This window comes from Galeopterus variegatus, unplaced genomic scaffold, assembly GCF_000696425.1.
Source record: "Galeopterus variegatus unplaced genomic scaffold, G_variegatus-3.0.2 Scaffold4675, whole genome shotgun sequence".
In the NCBI taxonomy this organism is placed as follows: Eukaryota; Metazoa; Chordata; class Mammalia; order Dermoptera; family Cynocephalidae; genus Galeopterus; species Galeopterus variegatus.
The window spans coordinates 135800-158532 of record NW_007730786.1 but is presented as its reverse complement, the minus strand read 5'-3'; the positions used below and the strand labels follow the sequence as shown (position 1 = coordinate 158532).

Here is a 22733-nt window from a genome sequence, read left to right as displayed (position 1 = left end):
TGGCATGTAAAACTCTCAATTTATTCTTTTCATTACCATTCATAGAACTGCAAGATTTATTTCCTTGTTAACCCAAGAGTAATTTGGCTGTGTTTTTGTTATCTCCAAGAAAACTAAAACTTTTGATTCTTGTTAAATTTAACCACGCAGTGGTTAGAAAATGTGATTCTGGAATGTGTTATGAAAAAAGTTTTTCCAACCTTTCCATGCTTCTTTGACAAGCATGGCCTAAACAATTTACATCGATAAAATCTTTCTTTGATATGAATTTTCTGACATTGGATAAAAGATAAGTTCTGAACGAAGGCATTCTCACTTGAATTACATTCCTTAAGTCTTTCTTCAAGATGCAGGAGGTAAGCTGTGATTAGCTTAAGCTAATGGACTTTCCCCATTACTACCATTCATATGGTTGCTTGCCAACATAAATTCTCTGATGATTAATAATGGATTTCTTCAAGATGCAGGAGGTAAGCTGTGATTAGCTTAAGCTAATGGACTTTCCCCATTACTTCCATTCATATGGTTGCTTGCCAACATAAATTCTCTGATGATTAATAATGGATAAGTGCTGATGGAAGGCTTTTCTACATTTATTATATTCACATGTGTTCCTCTATTATGCATCCTCTGATGCTGAACAGTAGTTGAATCATGACTTAAATTCCTCCCACATTCCTTATATTCATAGGGCTTTTCCTCAGTATGAATTACCTGATGTTGAATCAGTTGTGAGCAATGACTAAAAGCCTTCCCACATTCCTTACATTCATATGGTTTCTCACCAGTATGAATTCTATAATGTACAGTAAGATGTGAGACACGCTTAAAGGCCCTACTGCATACCTTGCATTGATAGGGCTTCTCTCCAGTGTGAATTCTCTGATGTTGCTTAAGTTGTGAGCTCACTCTAAAGGCCTTTCCACATACTTTACATTCATAGGGTTTCTCACCAGTATGAATTCTCTGATGTCGAATAAGAGTTGAACCTTGATTAAAGGCCTTCCCGCATTCCTTACATTCATAGAGTTTCTTGCCAGTATGAATAGTCTGATGTTGAATCAACTGAGACCGATGACTAAAGGTCTTCCCACATTCCTTGCATGCATAGGGTTTTTCACCAGTATGAATTCTATAATGAACTTTAAGATGTGAGATGCGATTGAAGGACTTGCCACATTCCTTACACTGATAGGGTTTTTCTCCAGTATGAATTCGCTGATGTTCAATCAATTGTGAGCTTCGACTAAAGGCCTTCGCACAGTCCTTGCATTCATAAGGCTTCTCACCAGTATGAACTCTCTGGTGTTGTATGAAATTTGAACCGGAATTGAAGGCCTTTCCACATTCCTTACATTCATAGGGTTTCTTGCCAGAATGAATATTCTCATGTTGAATTAGTCGTGAGCCATATTTAAAGGCCTTCCCACATTCCTTACACTTATATGGTTTCTCATTAGTGTGAATTCCTTGATGATTAATAAGGAATTCTTCTTGCCAGAAGTCTTTTCTACATTTATTATATCCATAGGGTTTTTCTCCAGGATGTATTTTCTGATAAAAAGTACAGGATGCTTGCTGGTCAAAAGTGGGAATTTCTTCATGACTGATCATCATTTGACTGAAATGTCTGTCTGAATTTCCTGGCTGTCTGTCATACTGGCTTCTGCAATCCCAATCATCTTGGAAACTTGAGCACTCAAGACTATAACTTGTAAAGCTTTCCATTATCTTCCACTGGGATGAGTCAACTTCATATACATGCTGCTTTGGAAATAATACCTTGGTATCATGTCCAGACTCCAATACTGAAAAAGAACAAAAAAAGCATTTGTTTTTTCCTTTTCTAGAGAAAGGAAGTATAGTAAAAACAGCAATATTTAGACTCAAAATAATACCTATAAGCTCTTGAATGTGGCTAAGCAATTAGAAAGTGGGCAAGTAGAATAGAGAAAAGGGAAATACCTTAAATGAGATGAAAGAAATCACAGAGGTTATTAAGAGTAGTTCTAAAACAGTATGTATCAGAATCACCTCTAAGCCACGTTTTCTAAAAAATGAATGTTTTTATGGAACTCTAGAAAAGACAAATATAACCTAGGGTGACAGAAAGCAAATTATTGGCTTCCTGGGGCTGTAGATGAGGGATTGTGTGGGAAAGAACACAAGGAACTTCTCAGGGTGATGGAACTGTTCTCTGTCTTGAATGTGGTGGTGGTTATGCAGGTGTATAAATTTCTCAACACCCATCAATACTACACATAAAACGTGCATTTTAATGAATATAAATTACAGTACAACAGAGATTTTAAAAAATGATGGGGATTTTGCAAGATGAAAAGAGTTCTGGAGATGTATGTAGTGACGTTTGCACAACAATGCAAGTGTACTTAATACTACTGAACTGTATACTTTAAAATGGTTAAGATGGTAAATTTTGTTATGTGTATTTCACCACAATTAAAAAAACAAAACTAAAAATAAAAATGACAGAAGGGGTATGTGGCTGGATCCGAGTCTAGCCTCAGTGCCCAGAGGACATATGGGAGAGAGAATGAGCTAGAGGAACACGTTGGTACATCCATCTGCCAGGGGATGTAGTGGAACAGTTTTTATCACATTTCCTCTGGAAGTTGTAATAACATGGCTGTCATCTTCTTTTGTGATGTTTTCTACATCTGAAGCTTAGCTCTAACACCTTGGCTGAAGTCACTGTCAACTGAGTAGCATCTTCCAGACGTTTCCAATGCTTAAAGGTAACCTTGGAAAAAGAAGGGGCCTTGTTCCTTTATAGGATTAGGCCCAATATACTGGGAGTGGACTCCTTCCAGAACAACATACTTTGCTGCTTATTCAAATTGCAAGGAAAAGTTGAATGGTGTATTTGATCCTGATTCTACCTTGTACATGATTTCAGCTGCAGTGGCAAGTTTTACTGCAATTATAGCAACCAACCTCATCTAGTTTGAAAAGATTCAGTTACAGCTTGATGTGAGGAGCCATGGGGGGGAAGCGAATGGGTGCTTTTGAATATGTTCATAAAGTGTATCAGACAGCATTAGAGGACTTTATAGGTGCACGCCTGTTTCATATCATGGTGTACAGAGACTTCCTCATTTTGTTATTTGTTAAGGTACTAAGCAAAAACTACTGGAATTAAGATTGCTTCTACAATGGAAGATGATGAAGTCTGTGAAATATGGATAAGATTTTGTGGGAATGATGTTGGTAGCTGTTACCCCAAAATCGTGTGCCACAACTACAGAGCATAGTATAAGAACAAGACTATGTAAAGAGGGCACAAAGTAAAGGTATTTTTTCAGATACCATGTTTGGTTGTTCAAGAGAAAGGTTATGGGTCTTTCTACTGTGGTCTAGCAAGTCATCTGCTGAGACAGATTCCAAACAAAGCCATTATAACGGCCACTTATGCACTGATCTACTCAATGATTAGGACATCTGGTTGCCATCCTACAAAAAAAGGAAAACCAAGAGACTGCATGGACATGGGATATTAAAACCAACCTGATGGACAGAAGAAAAATAGTTTAGGAACAGCTAACTATGCCTAAATAGACATTCGGTCATAGGAATTAATCACACATGACTTGGTCTTTTCTGGCAATGTGGAAAAAACTTTGGCTGCTTGCAAGGAAATGCCTTTAAAAGCACTCCTTTCTCCAAAATGCCATTTTCTCTACTACATCCATCTCACACAGTTGAGTTTTGTTGATTTATGGCAGAGTATGGTGGTGTTTATTCCATGAACACTTTTCCACTCTTTAAATAAGGCCATCCCTTATTATTCGAAGGTACTTCAGAAACTTTGTGGGAAAACAGAATTGAAAAACACAAATCTTCCCAAGAAATTTTTGAAGTACCTTTGTGTACTGTACAACTATCCAAAGATTGTACTAACAGTCATAAATTTCTAAACTTCTGGCTTCTGTTAACTCCTTAGAAATTTGCAAAATGGCAACAAAAATAATGAGGCCTGTGTTTTCGTATTTCCTCAAGGTCTGGCACAGTATTTTTAAAGTTAATTATTTGGGCATTTAGTAGTCACTGTTTTGGACAACCCATGAAACAATGTCTAAAAATTTTAGTATAGACCTAACATAAAAATGTTTGGGTTTCCTCTTCTAACAGGTACTTGATGTTTAGCATAATTTGGGCATTCCAACTGTTTGTTAGCACATCAAACTCAAGTGGTAATAACTGAGGACAAACTATTAATAACTGGGAACAATACTATGTTGATTCTTGGCCATTCCAGTGATATGAGCACATCCGCATATCTTCTCTAACTCTGTGGTACATGAAGACAGCTAGAATGCAACTTACTGTCTTTTCAGTGATTTATTAATTATAAACCTGAATTATCGCCTACTTGTATTTATCATACATAGGTATCATTTGCTTAAAGGAGGAAAACTTTACCACTTCTGAATTTTTCTTTGCTTGTTTTCACATTAAGCTTTTGAACCTTTTAATTATTTCCAGAAGATCTCTCAAGACTACATGTATTTTGTAGAGAATATGGTAATTTTCAGCTTTTCCCTTATAAGTTTTTTAAGGTGACATTACATTAACATCTGGAACAATACAAAATTATAGAAAAGGGGCCCTCTACTGTCTAATTCAGCAGGTTGTGATTTCAGTAGACTTACAGTTTTGTAAACGAACAAAGTGCTTTTGACAAGAATTTTATTTTGTCTTAATTTCCTGAATAGTAAATCATAGAAAGATCCAAGTTCATTTAAGAAAATGTGCTAACAAGATAGTGCTTTTAAAAGTTGCTATTAAGGTTCAACTGCACCTTTTTTTTTCTTTTTGATTTATAAAGAAAACAAAATTTATTGCTTGTAGTTTCTGAGGTTGGGAAGTCCAAAGTCCATCTGGTGATGGCAACAGTTGACCCAGGGGTCTCTGTCTCATTGCAAGATGGTGGAAGCAGAGAGAGCAGAGTCAACTGCACCTTTTAATACTTTAAATATGTCATGTGCACTGTCCTTAAGGACACTATTCAGTGTAATTCTGTTAAGCGATTTCTGCCTATGGATGTTGCTATACTGGTGTATAAAATATGTACAATTAAATTCCAGTGAGATACTTATTTCAGTATATATGAGCTGTACATTCTGTGCAGTGGCTTTATCTTAATGACTCTTTGTGAATGTACTTTGTGGCCTTTTTCAGGAGTGAAAAAGTAGGAGAGAACTCCATGTCAAGTTTTTTTTTTTAATAAAAATATTGGCTAATATTAAGCAGAAACATGTTCATAATATTCTTCAGGGTTTTAAAGATATGTTGTTTTGGAGATCTTTAATGTAAGTGTTTTAAGTAATCTGGGTACACTGTGGTGCCCCTAACAGTACTGAAAATTGCCAAGCTTTCTCTGCTGTCACCAGTGAAAAACAATGTCGTTTTAAATTCTCTCAGCTTCGGGCCGGCCCGGTGGCGCACTGGAAAGTGCGCCTCTTGGGAGTGCAGTGGCGCTCCCACAGAGGGTTTGGATCCCATGTGGAGACCGGTTCCCGCTCACTGGCTGAGCGTGGTGCGGGCGCAACACTGAGGGTTGCGATCCCGTTGCTGGTCCCCGGTGCAGGCGCGACACCGAGGGTTGCGATCCCGTTACTGGTCAGTAAAAAAAAAGACAAAAAAAAAAAAATTCTCTCAGCTTCTCAAATTCATTTTAATCAATAGTAACTGAATATTTCTGAGGTGCTTTGATTGGATTCAAAAATATTCCAATCAATTTGGAGACAATTACTGAAAAACAAAAAATGGGGGTTTGTTACTTCATTCTGTAAAGTCTCAATCTACAATGTTTGCCTTTTCAGGTGCCATTTACAAAATGCCTGACAACAATTGAAGATTCCTTAACATTAATTGTGTTGAATGTAGGAAAGAGATTCTCCTTAATCTTAATGATGTAGTATCCCACAAATGATAAAAGAATGATATAAAAATCAGCAGCTAAGAAACACATTGTTTAGCTGTAGCAAATTTGTAACAGGTGCCTTTTGAGGATGAACACGTATTCTAATCCTTTTGTATTCAGCACATAAAACTTATGGCATTATTCATGCATTATACTAAGCTTTTAAAAGTATTATGTATGTACTAGAAAGAAAACAGACCCTGGAGTCTTTTGTTTTTGGGGGCAACAACTGGGAAGGAGCAATGAAGTTTATTTTTAATCAAGTTTTTTTTCCCCAACAAAGTACAATCTGCAATTTACTTTGTATGACATCAATAATTAAAATACAAAACCAAAAAAACTATATGTGGAAGTTCTATATAAAGTCTGTCTCCAAAATATTTCTTTGGAGTTTTTTTTTAATCATTATTATTGATTCAAATATTTAAGAAGGAAAAAAGTATATGCAAAGCATTGAACATTTTTAAAAACTATATAGTCGTACCTCTGTATCCGTGGGGTATGAGTTCCAGGACCTCCTACAGATACCAAAATCCATGAATGCTCAAGTCCCTGATATACAATGGTGTAGTATTTGCATATAACTTATGCACATCCTCCTAAATACTTTAAATTATTTCTAGGTTACTTATAATACCTAATACAATGTAAATCCTATGTAAACAATAGCTATACTGGATTGTTTAGGGAATAATGACAAGAAAAACAGTCTTCAAAGGTTCAGTGCAGATGCAACTTTTTTCCTGAAACCCATGGATAGAGGGCTGACTGTATCTTGTTTTCTATCAAATAAAACTTGTTTATTCTAATATAGAGATAGTAAGCATTTTTCAGAACGGTTGCACTTGTATTATAGAAAGTTGAATTGAACCTATTCAAGTCAAAGCAGTAGATACTGAAAGTACTACTTCAATAGATGCTGTAGTACTCTAACAAAGCAGCAGATAAAACTCTTGAATCCACTGGCTCATAGGAAGTTTTCTCAGTTTCAAAGCCCAAATCTGAGGATTATCAATCCTGTGATTGTGGGATACCATACAGCGCTTTTAAAAGCATACCTCAAAAAGCTATGTCACTAAAGCTTTGTTGTAATTCTCATTATGTATGTAACTGTGAAACTAACTTTACTAGATGGAGCCCACAATTGATTTGTAATTGTGAAACCATGACAGACTATTATTAGATTATTTAACCCTGCCTTTTGTCTTCTAAAAACATCTAATGACAATATGGAACAACTTTATTATATTAGGACCAGCAGTTTGGGTTGTTAAAAAAAAATGAACAGTGACTCTTACTGAAGTATAAACATTTCATCATTTCCAGATTTGTTTTAAATTACTAAAAATGTTGACTTGCATTTTAAAGACCTAAAGGCTAGAAATCAATTTCCCTCTGACTCTTTCATTTTTCTTCATGCCCAATACTAAGTTGTTTACATGACCTTCTGCCCAGACTGCTGGTAGGGAACACTTTCCGGCTGAAAAATAAATTGTTCAGCCTTTTCCTCTTCCAAAATTGATCATGACTTTAACATTCCTAAGAATATGAGAGTACTTCAAAAAATTCATGGAAAAGTTGAATTAAAAGATAATACGAATCCTTCCATGAACTTTTAAAATTTTTTTTATTTTTTGTCTTTTTGCGTGACCGGTAACGGGATCGCAACCCTCAGTGTCACGCCCACACCGCGACCGGCAATGGGATCGCAACCCTCAGTGTCGCGCCCGCACCGCGCTCAAACAGTGAGCGGACCGGTCTCTATAAGGGATCCGAACCCTCGACGGGAGCGCCGCCACACTCCCAAGTGCCGCACTCTACCGAGTGCACCACCGGGCCAGCCCCCTTCCATGAACTTTTTTTTTTTTTTTCCTTTTTTTTACTGACCGGTAATGGGATCGCAACCCTCGGTGTCACGCCCGTACCAGGGACCAGCAACGCGATCGCAACCCTCGGTGTTGCACCCGCACCGCGCTCAGCCAGTGAGCGGGAACCGGTCTCCACATGGGATCTGAACCCTCGGCGGGAGTGCCACCGCACTCCCAAGCGGCACACTCTCCAGTGCGCCACCGGGCCGGCCCTTCCATGAACTTTTTGAAGATACCTTGTAGATATTTCCCAGTGATTTAAATTAGAAAGATTTTTTTTTTCCTTTTTGTCTTTTTTTGTGACCGGCAACGGATTGCAACCCTCAGTGTTGCGCCCGTACCGGACCAGGACCGGCAACGAGATCGCAACCCTCGGTGTTGCGCCCGCACCTCGCTCAGCCAGTGAGCGGCCGGTCTGTATGTGGGATCCGAACCCTCGGCGGGAGTGCCGCCGCACTCCCAAGCAGCGCGCTGTAGCAGTGCGCCACCAGGCCGGCCCCTAAATTAGAAAGATTTTTAATATATAAAATCACTTAACACAATGTACTTTCTGCCGTCTCATATCACCTCTCTATCATGCCCTTATATCTTAATCTATACACTGACTTTTATGCTATTCCTTTCAGAAACATAGAATTCTTATTTTACTCTAGTTTTTGTGTTAATAAACATTTTAAATGTATACCCCTTGCATATGTGAAGAATTAAATTATGACCTATCAGTCATAGCTAAATAGTCAACTTTGTAAGAGTTGATATCTTTTGATCCACGTGAGGTTTGCTATTCTTGCATTTATATACATGGCTGTATATTACGTGCACTTGCTCTGTATTTATGTTAAATAGCTAACTTTTATTTGAATTGTTAAGTCAAAAAGTTAAAATGTGCTTATGAAAAAAAAATTATGGGAATCATGTCCAAAGAACACAGGAGCCAGTTTGAAAGGATTCTCACTAGACAAATTTGGAAAAACATGAACATCATGATAAATGATAATGGCTTATAATCTGTTACTGAATAAAATAAGATCTACTAATCCATTTGATATAAATGAATAAATAAATGGTGAAAAGGAGAAAACTCTTCTTTACAGTAGTATGCTAACTAATAAATGAGAAATAATAAAGTTTTTTTTAAATTACTATTTCCAAGAGAAAGTTATCAGTGAATTCTGAATCTAGCAGGTGAAAAATGTGTGAGGAGCATATTTATATATTCTTAAAGTAGGTCCCTACAAATCATGACTCAGCTCTACTGCCACACTGGCTTCCCAATGCCCACAGCACAGAATCCAACTTAACATGTCTGCCTTTCCTATTGTATCTCTTTGTGTTCCTTCCCTTGCTCATAGACTCCAGTCACACTCACTGTCCACTCTCTCAGAATCAGCAAGGGCTTTCCCTGCTTAGGACCTTCACACATACTGGCTAGGACTAATGTTTCACCAACTTTGACTCAACTTTCATGTCTCAGCTGAAATGCCTTTTCCTTGGAGAGGCCATCAGCTCAAGCATGCACCCCAATTAAACCTGTTCTTTCACATATCTATGTGGATGGGGGTGTGTGCATGCATGCATGCATGTGTGCGTTAGTGTCTATTTCCCTACTACAGTATAAGTTCCATGAAGGCAGGGATAATGTCTGTCTGCCTGCCTGCCTGCTTCACCAGTGCATACTCCATGGTGCACAATAAAAGCTCAATAAATACTTGTGGACCAACTCTCCAAAATTCAAACTGATATAAATTCCTTTTGAAAAATGATCAAAGGCTATGGACATCTTTCCAAAGAGAAAATACTTACCTTATTAACGACCATATCCGTATTCACTCTAGCCCTACATGCAGGTTGAAGTTTTAGATGTTTCAGAAAGAAAGGAGCAACCACCTTTGTCAAATGCTGCTGACAAGCTGAGGAAGATGATTAAGATATGAATTTGGCAACTTGGAAGGAAGATTTTCTAACACAAAGGTCTGCTTCCTTGACAACCAACTAACCTGTTACCTGTAGATGGTGCTCCATTCCCATCAATGCCTCACTCACCTGGGCACAGTTTTCCTGTTGCTGCCCTCTCCACCATCCAGGGCTCTCTGCCTTGCTCCAGGAATGAGATCACATCAGGTTGTGAAATGGCAAGACCTGGAGATGAGAAGAAACATGCCTCCCTGTTATGGTGTGGGGGCCCCAGAATTCAGATTCAGGACCTGGTCATCAAGCAGGAGAGGCAGTTGCAGGAAGGGCCATAGGAGGGAAGACAATGGGCTGCCCTTTAACTGCTCAGAAATGACCAACCAGTCACAAAACTGAAAGGCAACCAGAATATGACCAGGAAGGAATGGACATGCCCGAAGGTAATCTCTAAACTAACACACCACATCACCTTACCCAGTGAGACCAGGTTGCTGTAGGTCTCCAACATCACATCTCTGTACAAATCCTTCTGAGCAGGCTTCAGACATTGCCATTCTTCTTGGGAGAAAACTATGGCCACATCCCTGAACAATTCTGGCCCCTGGAACAAAAGGCATGTATGATATATGCATATTTCAATGTTTTCACAGTGGGATAAAGGAGCTGTAGGAGGTCTTTGCAGGAGGAACAAGGTGAACAAGAAGGTTGGGACTGGATGCGAGCAGATGACACTAAATGAGCATGCGTAAAACAGAATATTCAAATACTCTCAAACACTCCTTCTGACTGCAAACCAAAGCTCTTGTGCACAGGTCTGGGATGGAAATTAAAATAAAGCTAAATGTACAACTCGGTGGATTTAAAAAAAAAAAATCAAGCTAAATTTAGTTTTCCTTATTGTAAGAAAGAGTGTAATAAAGCATGTAGCCCACTCTGTGCCTGGCATAAAAAATTCTCAGTTAAGGAGAGACCTATTACTTTATCTTGATGGAATAAGAACAACAACAAAAAAAGATTTTTGAGGCCGGCCCGTGGCTCACTCGGTAGAGTGCGGTGCTGATAACACCAAGGCCACGGGTTCGGATCCTATATAGGGATGGCCGGTTTGCTCACTAGCTGAGCGTGGTGCTGACAACACCAAGCCAAGGGTTGAGATCCCCTTACCGGTCATCTTTTTAAAAAAAAAAAAAAAAGATTTTTGATGGACTTTGTCTAAATATTTTATTTTTAAAAATATTATAAAAAATGTTTTCTATCTTAGAAACAGGACTTTCATGTAAGTCAAGAATTTCTTGAAGAAGTTCAATATCATGTCAGAACATATCACAAGCATTTTTCTTAGTGAAAAAAAGATCACTTTTATTGACTGTACAATTTTCTATCAAGTGAAAAGAATGACTCAAACATACTCTTTTTTGGATCCAGAGGTCAGATCAGATCTCTAAGGCACTTCCAGGCTCTGACCATCTGCCCATCTGGATGATCACCTCTCTTGCTATCATCCGTTGTCCTTGGCTCTACACTTCTGTTGCTCTTACCCTGAAGAAGTTGATGGAGAACGAACCAGAATCTAATGTTCTGTTCTACCTCCAACTAGACCTTAATTCTGGCACTTAATCCCTCATGGATTCCTAGCTAAGCCTCAATTATACACCCAATCATCAGTCTCTCCCAAAGTAGGACACTACACCACACAATGAAATTGAGACAACCAACACCATCTCCCCTGCTTTTTCCATATGTGACCACTCATAAGTGTTTATTTCCATCTCTTCAAATGTCAGTTCCTACAAGGGATGCTCTCATTTCATACAGGGAAATGGATTTCTGCCCCATCTGACCTCCTGGCGGAAGACTGAACCATCAGTAGATGCGGAATGCTCCACAGTATGAATCCCTGGGCATCTGTCAGAGAGGAAGGGGCAATGGGAGAGGGGACTAGACACCTGGTCCTTTTACCCCATGAAATGGGAACCTCTGAGAACCAAATTCCTGGATGGAACCCAGGTGGGAAGTATCAAGATAAGGAAAGCAAATATTTACATGATTTTAAAACTCACAAGGGACATGACTTTTAGAATTTCAAGGGCTGATGGGTCCTCCTCCTGGTTCCTCTCTTGGGGAAGGGCAGAGTCCTGAGATGGCAGAGCTGGGGAGGAAAGAGCAAACATGAGAGGCTAGGCTTGCCTCACAGCTCTCTGAATGCCAAGGTTAAAAGTCCCCACCTACTTGCCCTCCACCCACCAAAAAAATAGAGTTGGGACAATCTGTGATCCTCACCCAACCCCAGGAAACCAGCTTTAGCTGCTGCAAGGACATGGGAAACAAGTGGTCTTTTCTTTTCCATTCCCCCTAAATAACCAGAGGTTCTGCCTTGTTGCTGATGCAAATGTGAGACAGGGATGCTCAGACCTGTTCCAGTGACTGAGACTCACACGGTACCTCAGGGACAAGAAAAGCTCTCCTTAAGCCAGAGAGCACAAAGGGCCTGCCTGCATAATTTGCATAGCCCCAGCCCAGAATAAAGCCTTTCCAGAACCAGGCAACTTAACTCTCTCATGCATGCATCAAATGTAACACCTTCAGAAGTCTGCCTGACTCTTTTCCCAACTTCCAAATTTACAACGAGCCCTACAGCCCAATATGAAGCTTCCTGGGGCCTTCTTTTAGTCAACAAATGGGATGGGGTTGCAGGGAATTAGACAAATTACATGGAGCAGGGTCGGCGCTCTATTATCAGCACATAAAATGTGTCCTTCCACAGAAACAGAGCAGTGTGCAAAGCTGCATGCACAATAATATTTGCCGAAGAACAGAATAGAAAATAAGTACATAAATAAGCAAGTCTACAAGTAGGCAAGTGGTTGAATTATTTTTGGCACATCCATATAATAGAACACCAAGCAACTATCAGAAATGATGTTCCAACATTAAACGACAAAATATTTTCACAACTGGATCCTTTCACAATATGAGAACATTCAGCAAAAAGAAGTCAAACCCACCCACCCACTGACACATGGGCTAAAAACAAAACAAAAACAAAACAGAAATAGAAAATACCCAAGTATTTAGTGTTGTCATTTAAGCACTTCTTGCCTTCGTCATTAAACGAGTGGTATCCTGTAAAAGAGCGTAGTACAGTGCCTGACATATTACAAATAATTCTAAGTAATGTGCCAATGAAGTAATTACGAATGTCGTTTAACAGGCAGTTTTTCCTTATTATGACCACTTTTATATGCATTGTTTGTATTAGCTGTACAATATCCTATGACATGGACGACCTGATTTACTCAACTGTCTCCCCACGGTTGGACGTGGAATTTGGACAAGATCATCTAAACGTTCCCAAGAATAACTCTCTGCTTCTAAAACTCGTGGTTCTAAATCTTTTGGGGTCTTGCAAATTTTGGAAAACATCACGAAACAAGACTCAGCCCCAGATTTAAAAAAAACAAAAACAAAAAACACGCATATGAACGAATGCAAAACATCCGCAATTCTAGGGGATCGCGGACCCCTCCACACCCATCTAAGGGGTCCATGGACCTGGGCTGTGAGCTTGAACGCAGAAAGGGGGCGCTAACGGGGCACGTGCAGCGAGGGTCGGCGGGAAAAGTAGTCCACAGCCACAAAACCAACAGACCGACGCCGGGTTGAGATGTTTCGGTTCTTCTAAAGCCCGAGGCCCTCCCGGCCACGGCGTCGGCTCCCGCACGGAACCCAGAGGGCCTGGAAAGCTCTGGAGCCCCTCACCTGCCGCCTTCTTTGGGTCCAGGTACTACGGTAGCTGCGCCCTCAGCGGCCCAGAACTCGCTTCCACCCTGGTACTGGCGGACTCGCCGCCCGGAGCCGGAAGATGGCGCAGGCGCACAAAGCGCCGCCGATGCTGCGTCGTGATTGGGTCAGCGCCGCAATCTGTCCTGGGAAACGTAGTCTCTAGGGGCAAAGCCCGAAGCCCAGCCTCGAAACCGGATCTCACGGTATTTCCGGGTGGGCGGAGCCTGTGTGTGCGTGTGTGCGTGCGTGCGTGGTCCAGTGCGGAGCGCATGTTCGACTCCGTGGGTCGCTGCGGGTAGGCTTGGGGCGTTGAGTTTTCTGTGTGGGTGTGATTTTCTGGTTGTGGATGACTGATCGAGTGTGCGAGTGGCAGTGACTGCGTTTGCGGTGGTTCTTGGGATGGTGTGTGGTGTTTGGTTCTGACTCGGCGTGGGTCTTTGAATGTGTGACTGGAACCACGTAACGGTGGATACACAGTTGTGTGTGACTGTTTAAGTGTGTCTGGTGAAAAATTTTCTCATCCATTAAATCACCATTTCCGTGGAGCAGCCATTTTACCAGAAGGTTTGGAAGCAGAAACAAGACTAAGAATTTATCTGGTAACTAATTTTAAATATTATATCTATGGTGAAATAAGTGTGGTTTATGAAGGAGAATGCAAAAATCAGCAAAAATGTTATAAAGGAGATGTCAAGGAGTTGATTGTTAAGGGGCGTCATATTTTGGCCAACTACCAGACAGCCACAGGTAGTTAGTTGTTCATATTCTTCTGCTGTTCGGCGACTCTGGTGTGGAAAAGTGTGAGAAGTCCCGGACTTTACACATACTGAGGCAGCATGGTCCAGTATAGTATGGTCGGGGATCCGATGTCCTGGATGCTGATCAGGCCCTGTTATGCGCGGTCTCTGAGTGAGGGAACCTTCCCTGTCCAGGGTGCTACAGTTTGTCCTTGAGCCAGAGTCTAGAGCTACTGTCTCGATTTGATCTTGTTTCTCTCAGACCTTGTGACCTCTGTGGTGTAGTAGTTGAGAGTGTGAACTCTGGAGCCAGAATGTCTGATCTCCAGTCTCAGAGATGTATTTCAGTTTCCACATTTGAAAGTGGTAATGATAATAGCATCTAACTCATTGAATTGTTGGGAAGGACTAAATTAGCTAATATAGGTAAAGGAATGCTTCTACTGCTGCTCGGGATAAGGAGATGGTGATGCGAATGAAGCTAATGCTTTCTTTGTCCAAAAATGCTTTTTGCAAGAAATTTCCAACATTGCCTCTTTAACACATTCTTCAGGAGAGGGTAAAGGCAGCATTTCCCTTGCAGGCACAGTGATGTGGAAAGATGTATTTTGGATGTGGATTCAAATACCAACTCAGCCATTTTCTAGTCTCTTAACTGGGTTTCTTTTTCCATGAAAGTAAGAGTGGAATGCTGGCTTGCAGTTTTGTGCTTAGATCAAATAAAATAATGCAATAAAAGCAAAGCTCAGAGCTTAGGTATTTCTGATTACTGATCTTAAGAGGCAACCTAAGTAAGGATCATTGAATTTCACATTTGTGAACCTACAGTTCAAAGAGATAGTTTTAAATTTATCCTACCTGACCTTATTCATGGACTGTGTTATAAGTTCAAGAACAGAGGGCAGCCACAAAAAGTAAGGATCTTTTTCTATTTTCTTTGATCCTGGAAAGGGGTGAGTGGCTCTGGTTTTTCTCTAACATCCCACTGTCTGTGTGTGTCTGTGTGTACCTAAGTGTGTTTGCTTGTGGAGGACAGGAAGGCAGAGGACCAAGCTGGTGCAAAGCCAGCCTTCTGCCAGGGTAACTTTCTTCTATATCATATCAATTTTTTTAGACTACTTAATCTGCCAAAGAGAAATTTAGAAAGTGATGATATGGCCACTTCACTTCTATGTGTTTTGAATTAAAAAATGCACATTCTGAATATAATAGAAAATTTCTAAATAGCTAGAAAAGAGGATCTTGAATGTAATCACCACAAAGAAAAGATAAGGTGTTTAGGTGCAAATGCGTAATCTACACTAAATGGATCGTATTACAGTTTATGCATGTATTGAAACAACTCGCTGTACCTCACAAATATTAAAAAATACCTGATTCCAAAGAATTATGTGGTGATTGTAGAAATTTTAGAAAGTACTCATAACAAAAAAGAATTAGCATTATTCATAATCGCACAATCTAGAGATAATTACGGTGAAATTTGAGGGTATAATTTTCCATAATTGTTCTGTCCATTTATATCTGCCCTTCTGTTTATCTTTCTGTTTTTATATAGTACTTTTCAAAAGGAGTACCTGCCACATGCAGTCTGGTAAACTGCTCTTACCTGAAATCATGAACATATTTGTCTGTAATTACATTTTTTATGCTATTCCATAATTTAACCAATCTGGTATTGTTTAATTCAGGACCCTGAACACTGGATAAAAGCATGGTCATATACAAGGGTACTTCAAAAAGTTCATGGAAAGATTCATAGTATCTTCTAGTTCTATTTTTCTATGAACTTTTCGAAGTACCCTTGTACATTAATTGTCTCTCTTGTCTGAGTCCACAAATCCTCCCTGAGAATGTGAGATCCCAGCCTTTTGGTGGGTAACTCTGTTTATTTCTTGGTCTATTGACATTCAAGAAATGTGGACTTTATTTTTCTAAAAAGGAGTAGGGTTGGTTGAAGCTAGCAATGAAGGATATATATCAGGATACGGTATTGGAAAACTACAGCAGTTTGGCTTACAGACAAAAACATCTTCCCCCAGTAGTTGAAAATATAACTCTTGTCCAGGAACGATTTGATTTTTTAGTAGTGAAATTCTGGGGAGTTTTCTGGGTGTTACAAATCCAGTTCACGAAGAAATGTTTGAGATTTGAGGAATGGTGATAGGCACCTCTATTGACTCCTACCTCAAACTTAATCTTTCTCTTTCTCCAGATGACTGTCTCACCTACATCTCTGGCTATGCAATGGTTTCTCTTCCCTAATGACTAAAGGGGAGGGTCTGAACCCCTAAACAAAGTCTCCTGTTTCTTCTAGGAGGAGTTTATATTCCTAAGTCATTTGTTAATTAATATATCAGAATAAGAGAAACAGCCCTCTGTGATAGAAAGTGAAACAACTGTTTGGTGCTGTGGTGAGAGGACCAGTTTAGGAGGAAAGCTTTGCATGGGAAATCCTGCTTTCCCAGAGGAGTTACCACCTTGCTCTTATAAAGGAGAGGGTAGTTAATGTCACAGGATCCAGAGAGTTAGAGGAGAATAACAACCTAGAAAAGATCTTTTGAGTTAGAAACAGGAATCTTAAGTTTCAGTAGGATGGAATGAGTAGAGATCAGTCTGATAGAAGCTTATGTGGAAGGACTTCTTTTTCTAAGATATGGGAAAAGAAAACTCCATTATTAAAAAATATATTACAAAAGTAGCATAATCACAAATGTATGTCGTTTAACAATAAAAAAATAAATTATTCATTATTCACATTTAAATATTTCTAAAAATATTGTAAATCAAATTTTGTTTCAGCTTTTAGTCACATAAAATTATATCATTTTTCCCCCTGCTGGCACAATCTCAGTGGGACGTATTATTGTATATTTAGGCTGATTCCAATTTTATGCTAATAAAAGTACATTTCCAGGCAAATATGTATTTTTGTAATTGCTTATTGTAAATTCCAAAAGTGGAAGGCCTGAGATAAAAAGTGTAAATGTATTTCAAACTCTTGATATGCTCTTTAGAAATTTATCTATTTTTTTATTTTAATATTTCACTATTTTCTCAGCTTCTGTTCATTGCATGTATGGTATAAACCTAGCATTTAACCTGATAGTTTCTTAAAATTTTCTTTCTTTCTTTTTTATTTTTTTAACTAACATTTACTTTGTTCCCCCCAATTACAAAGGTGACATATTCAATGTTGAAAATCTGGGAAAATGCCAAGAAGCACTAAAGGGGAAAATGAGACTCTTGGCAATTCCACCATCTAGTGATAAACATCGTCAACGCCTTGTATGACCCAGTATTTCTGTGTGAGTGCAAAGATGTGCTGCTTGCAAACTTCCTCAGGCACATCAGGCCCCTCAGCTCACCCTTGACCTTCCAACCCCTTCCTCCTGTGTATTCTGCAAACTCTTAGAGGACTGTGTAGGGCTGGTCCAAGTCTAACCCTTACAACAATGCTACAGTAGGAATTGATGAGGAAAAGGAGATTTAGAGAGGGGAAGTGTCTTGTTTGAGACCACAGAGCTTAATATTAAGGGGTGAACTTGGGATTTTGACTCATCTGTCAGGATGCAAAGCCTGTGTTTCCTACCTAAATGAATTTTCCATTCAGATTTCCTGCCCTCTAAAGCCCATTTCGAGGAACTCTACTGGGGTTAGAGGAATGACAGGTCAAAGTTCTGAGGCATGAAGGCTCCTGAGTCCAGTGTTTGTGGTGGGACCTCTTGGGCCACCTTCTAAGACAGGCTGGCCCTGACAAAGCACAGAGCATCCGCCCTTTCCACAGGATGGCCTCTTATGTCTTCCCCTGAATCTCACAACATAATTTGAGAAGGTGGATTTGGGCAGGTAAGAAGTGGTGGCTCCTTTTCAGAGTAAATCAATTTATGCTCACCAAACTGGGAAAATCCTCTTTGCTGAGAAGGGATCATTCAACGGTTCCTTTAGAAGAAACTGGTGGTATTTAGGGAGGGAGGTCCCCTGTCCCACCAGCCCTCAAGAATGTGGAGCACTCTAATACGGAGTGCTCCTTGAAGATACAGAAATGGGAGAGTTTGCAATTAAGTGGTTTCCAGTTTCCTTGCCAGCATTTCAGGCGGGCAACTGGTAGTTGGCACACAGCGTGGATTCTCATCCAGGATCAGGCTTCGCTTATTCACTGGACTCTACATCCCAGGTGTCCCGGGATAGACATGATGGCCAGAGGGGAGGGGTGAACAAATGCTTAGGAGGCCCAGCCCTGAATGAAGGCAGAGGGCCAGACAGGATGATGGCAGGACTTGACTCCACATCACACATGTTCCTCATACCCCTGAAGCTGCAGTAAGAGGCTTCATCAGGCTTGGAAGGTCATTCCCCTAAAGATTGCTGCCTTTGAGAATATAAAACTAAAGCACTTTTGCAAGGCAAAATACATCATAAGCAAAAGCAAAAGACAAATGAAAAACTGGCAGAAAATATTTACATTTTATATATCTCAGATAAGATATTAATATTCCTAATATATAAAGACAAAACAAAAAAGCTACGTGCAACTTCTGAACTCAATTGAGATTGTTTTTATAATAATATGGGTAGTGATTTGGAAACTGTTAGTATGCATTGTAGGATTGAGCAAATGAATAAATATATTGATTTGTAGGGAGCCAGTATTTTAATGTGAGAGAGAAGAGATTTAAATATAAATGATAGAAGGTAAGGAAGAACCCTGTGGTATTGGATTGGTGTAAAATCATGAGTAGAGGGCCGGCCCGGTGGCACACTGCTACAGTGCACCGCTTGGGAGCGTGGCGGCGCTCCCGCCGAGGGTTCAGATCCCACATACAGACCGGTTCCCGCTCACTGGCTGAGCGAGGTGCGGGCGCAACACCGAGGGTTGCGATCCCATTGCTGGTCCTGGTCCAGTACGGGCGCGACACTGAGGGTTGCGATCCGTTGCCGGACACGAAAAAAGGAAAAAAAAAAATCATGATTAGAAATATGTGCATTTACGAAGGTCAGAGGTTTGATACCTGTTTCCACACAGCCACTCAAAATAAAAAGGAAAGAAATGTGTGCATTTATCTCACTCACACAATTAAGGTTAACATCAATGCTGATGTCATGTTGATAGAATATACTCTTCATATGGTGTGATGAAAATGGCACCTTACCTCTGTGCTCTTCCTCCCCAAAACATGTAAATGCAGTCTAATGACAAAGTAACTGATAAATGCCTATCGAGGGGCATTTCACAAAATACCTGATCAGCATACCTTAAAACTGTGAAGGTCATTGAAAATGGGGAAATTCTAAGAAACTCACAACCAAGAGGAGCCTAAGGGAGACGTGACTACTAAAAGTAATGTGGTGTGCTGCATGGGATCTTGGCACAGAAAAAGGACATTAGATAAAAACTAAGAAAAATCTAAATAACGTATGGACTTTGGTTTATAATAATGTGCCAATATTCGTTCATTAATTGTAGCAAAGGTGTCACACTGACATAAAATGTTAATTAGAGGAGTTACTGGGTGCAGGGTAATGGGCATTCTCTGTATTATCTTTGCAATTTCTCTGTAAATCAAAATGTTTTAAAATAAAATTAAGGAAAATTTAAATTATTTCATTAAAGTGTTATTGTTACTTTAAGAAAGTGTATTTCCTGCTTCTGTTTGGTGAATGGGCCTACAAGCAATGATGCCCCACTAGCAATGAGCATACCTAGTATCCAGACATTGGTTTCTAAATACCATTCTCTGATAAAAGGAACCAAAGCTTCTTGGAGAAATGTCTGACTCCAGGATTGGGGCAAGGAAAGTACAAGATGAAGACAGAATATCTTCTTGAGCCAGAAATAGAGAAACGCTAAAAAAAAGTCAGACAGAATTCCCTGCCTTCCACTGTGGTATAATGGTAGTGAACTTGCCCTCCCACTCTAGAGCAAATATAAAACTAGATAATATATAGGAACAAGTTTTTTCAGACATTGGACAACTGGTAGTGCAGGACTTCAATCCTGAGACAAGGAAAATAAATGATATCCTACAATTGCAAGAACTTTCTCCCTAATGGCATATTTCAGACCGTGATGCAGGAAGGAGGAACCCAACAAGAGCACAACAGTATTGCTGAGTTGAGACAAACAGAAAAGTTTGGTAAAATTGAAGTGACTAGAATTTGTGGGGCAGAGTGTTGAAGAGGCTGTTAGAGAAAGAACTTCAGAAATATGGGTAGTAATCTAGTTGAGTTTTTGGCTGAAAGCTAAGCTGCACATATGGAAGGTGAGACTCTAAAAGGCTAGCAAAAGAAAAATTACATTGAATTTCTTTTTTTTTTTTAACTGTGGAATTCCATTTATTTGATATTCTGGGAAAGATAACTTTTTAAAACAAATTTAAATTGTAAAATATATAAAACATAAGGATTGCCATTTAAAGCATTTTTAAACATACAATTCCATGAAATTAATTATCACAATGCTGTGTAACTGCTGCCTCCCTCTATTTCCAAAACTTTTTCAACATCCTAAACATAAACTCTGTACCCATTATGCAGTAACTGATTATTATTCCTTCCCCACAATTTCTGGTAACCTTTAATATATTTCTGTCTTTGAAATTTTTCTTTTTCTTTTTTCTTAATTGACCCATGATAATTTTATGTATTTATGGAGTACGGTGTGATATTTGGGTAAATTTATAGTGTGCAATGATCATATCAGGGTATTTAGCATATCCATCATCTCAAATATGCGTTATCTCTTTGTCTTGGGAACATTCAACTAGCTACTTGAAGTTATACAGTAATTTGTTGTTCACTGTGGTCTCCTTATATTGCTATAGAACACTAGATCTTATTCTTCCTATCCCTCTACAGTTTTTTACCTATTGACCACCCTCTTCACTCTCTCCCATTAGTAGTCTCTAATAACCCCTGTTCTACTCTACTTCTATGTGATCACATATGAGTGAGAATATGTGGTATTTCTCTTTCTGTGCCTGGCTTGTTTCACTTAACATAATTTTCTCCAAGCTCATCCATGTTGCTGCAAATGGCAGAACTCAATTTTTTTTTTTTATGGCTGAGTAGTATTCCACATTTTCTTTATCCAGTCATATGTTGATGGACATTTAGGTTGGTTCCAAATCTTGACTGTTGTGAATAGAGCCATGATAAAAATGGGGGTGCAGGTGTCTCTTTGACATGTTGATTTCCATTCCTTTGGATATATACTCAGAAGTGGGATTTTAGTTTGCGTGGTAGTTCTTTGATCAGTGTTTTATAGTTTGCCTTGCAGAGATCTCTCACTTTCTTGGTTAAATTTCTAGGTATTTTATTTTTTGTTGGTGATATTGTCAGTGGGATTGCTTTCTTTATTTCTTTTTTTGCTAGTTCATTGTTGGTATATAGAAATGCTACTGATTTTTGTGTGTTGATTTTGTACCCTACAACTTTACTGAATTTATGTATCAGGTCTTTGAATTTTTTGGAAGTCTTTAGGTTTCTCTGTAAAATCATGTCATCTGCAGACAGGGGCAGTATAACTTCCTCCTTTCCAGTTTGAATGCCCTTTATTTCTTTCCTTACCTAATTGCTCTGGCTAGGACTTTCAGTGCTATGTTGAGTAAAAGGCATGTGCATGGGCATTCTTATCTTGTTCTAGTTCTGTAAATTTTGTTTATCTTTTCAAAAAAGGCTGAAAACTTTTTCCTGTTCAGCCTGAGGTTAGCTGTGCATTTGTCATATATTGTATTAAGATACTTTCCTTGTATACCTAAATTGGTGAGAGTTTTTATCATGAAGGCATGCTGAATTTTATCAAATGATTTTCTGTGTCTGTTGAGATGATCATGTGATTTTTTTTCTTTCATTCTGTTGATATGATGTGTCACATTTCTTGATTTGCATGTGTTGAACGATCCTTGCATCTCTGGGATAAATCCCACTTGATCATGGTGTGTAATCTTTTTGATGTGCTATTGGGTTCAGTTTACTAGTATTTTACTGAAAATTTTTTATAGCTGTGTTTATTAGAGATATTGGTCTGTAGTTTTCTTTTTGTGTTGTGTCCTTCTCTGGTTTAATGCTAGCCTCATAGTATGAGTTTGGAAGAATTCCCATCCACTTCAATTTTTTGGAAATAGTTTAAGAAGTATTGGTATTAGTTCTTCTTTAAATGTTTGGTAGAATTCAGCAGTAAAGCTATCTGGTCCTGGGATTTTCTTTGTTGAGAGACTTTTTTTTTTACTGATTCAATCTCATTACTTGCTATTTGTCTATTTAAGTTTTCTATTTCTTTTTGGTTGAGTGTTGGTAAGTCATATGTGTCCAGGAATTTATCCATTTCCTCTAGGTTTAAAATTTGTTGACATATAGTTGCTTATAATAGTCTCCTATGATCCTTTGTGTTTTGGTGATATAAGCTCTAATGTCTCCTTTTGTATTTCTGATTTTATTTATTTCAGGTTTTTTTTTTTTTTTCATTAGTCTGGCTAAAGGTTTGTCAAC

General features: G+C 39.1%; 2 protein-coding genes and 1 pseudogene across 3 annotated transcripts in view; 2 read left to right on the top strand and 1 right to left on the bottom strand.

Moving 5' to 3' along the window:
• Nucleotides 1-474: 474 nt before the first annotated feature.
• On the bottom strand, nucleotides 475-13777 carry ZNF582 (zinc finger protein 582). Its single transcript, XM_008588119.1, has 5 exons — nucleotides 13512-13777; nucleotides 11537-11628; nucleotides 10198-10434; nucleotides 9856-9951; nucleotides 475-1808 (listed from the first exon to the last, which is right to left on the bottom strand). The coding sequence occupies exons 1-5, from the start codon at nucleotides 13775-13777 to the stop codon at nucleotides 487-489; spliced, it is 2013 nt and encodes a 670-aa protein (XP_008586341.1). The 3' UTR covers nucleotides 475-486.
• LOC103603560 lies at nucleotides 2555-3518 on the top strand (annotated as a pseudogene).
• Nucleotides 13778-13852: 75 nt separating the features above from the next.
• ZNF583 (zinc finger protein 583) overlaps nucleotides 13853-22733 on the top strand; it is a 62128-nt gene continuing 53247 nt past the window's right edge. For both annotated transcript variants that reach the window (XM_008588118.1, XM_008588117.1), the window contains exon 1: nucleotides 13853-14105. The gene's annotated coding sequence lies outside the window, so the exon portion shown is untranslated. The remainder of the gene's footprint in view (nucleotides 14106-22733) is intronic.

Coding starts and splice junctions, on each gene's coding strand:
- ZNF582 (XM_008588119.1), bottom strand. CDS start 13,777: ATGCGCTCCGCACTGGACCACGCACGCACGCACACACGCACACACAGG. Junction 11,629..13,511: donor CCGCTGAGGGCGCAGCTACC/GTAGTACCTGGA, acceptor CCTCTCTGACAG/ATGCCCAGGGATTCATACTG. Junction 1,809..9,855: donor AACAGGAAAACTGTGCCCAG/GTGAGTGAGGCA, acceptor GTTCTTTTTCAG/TATTGGAGTCTGGACATGAT.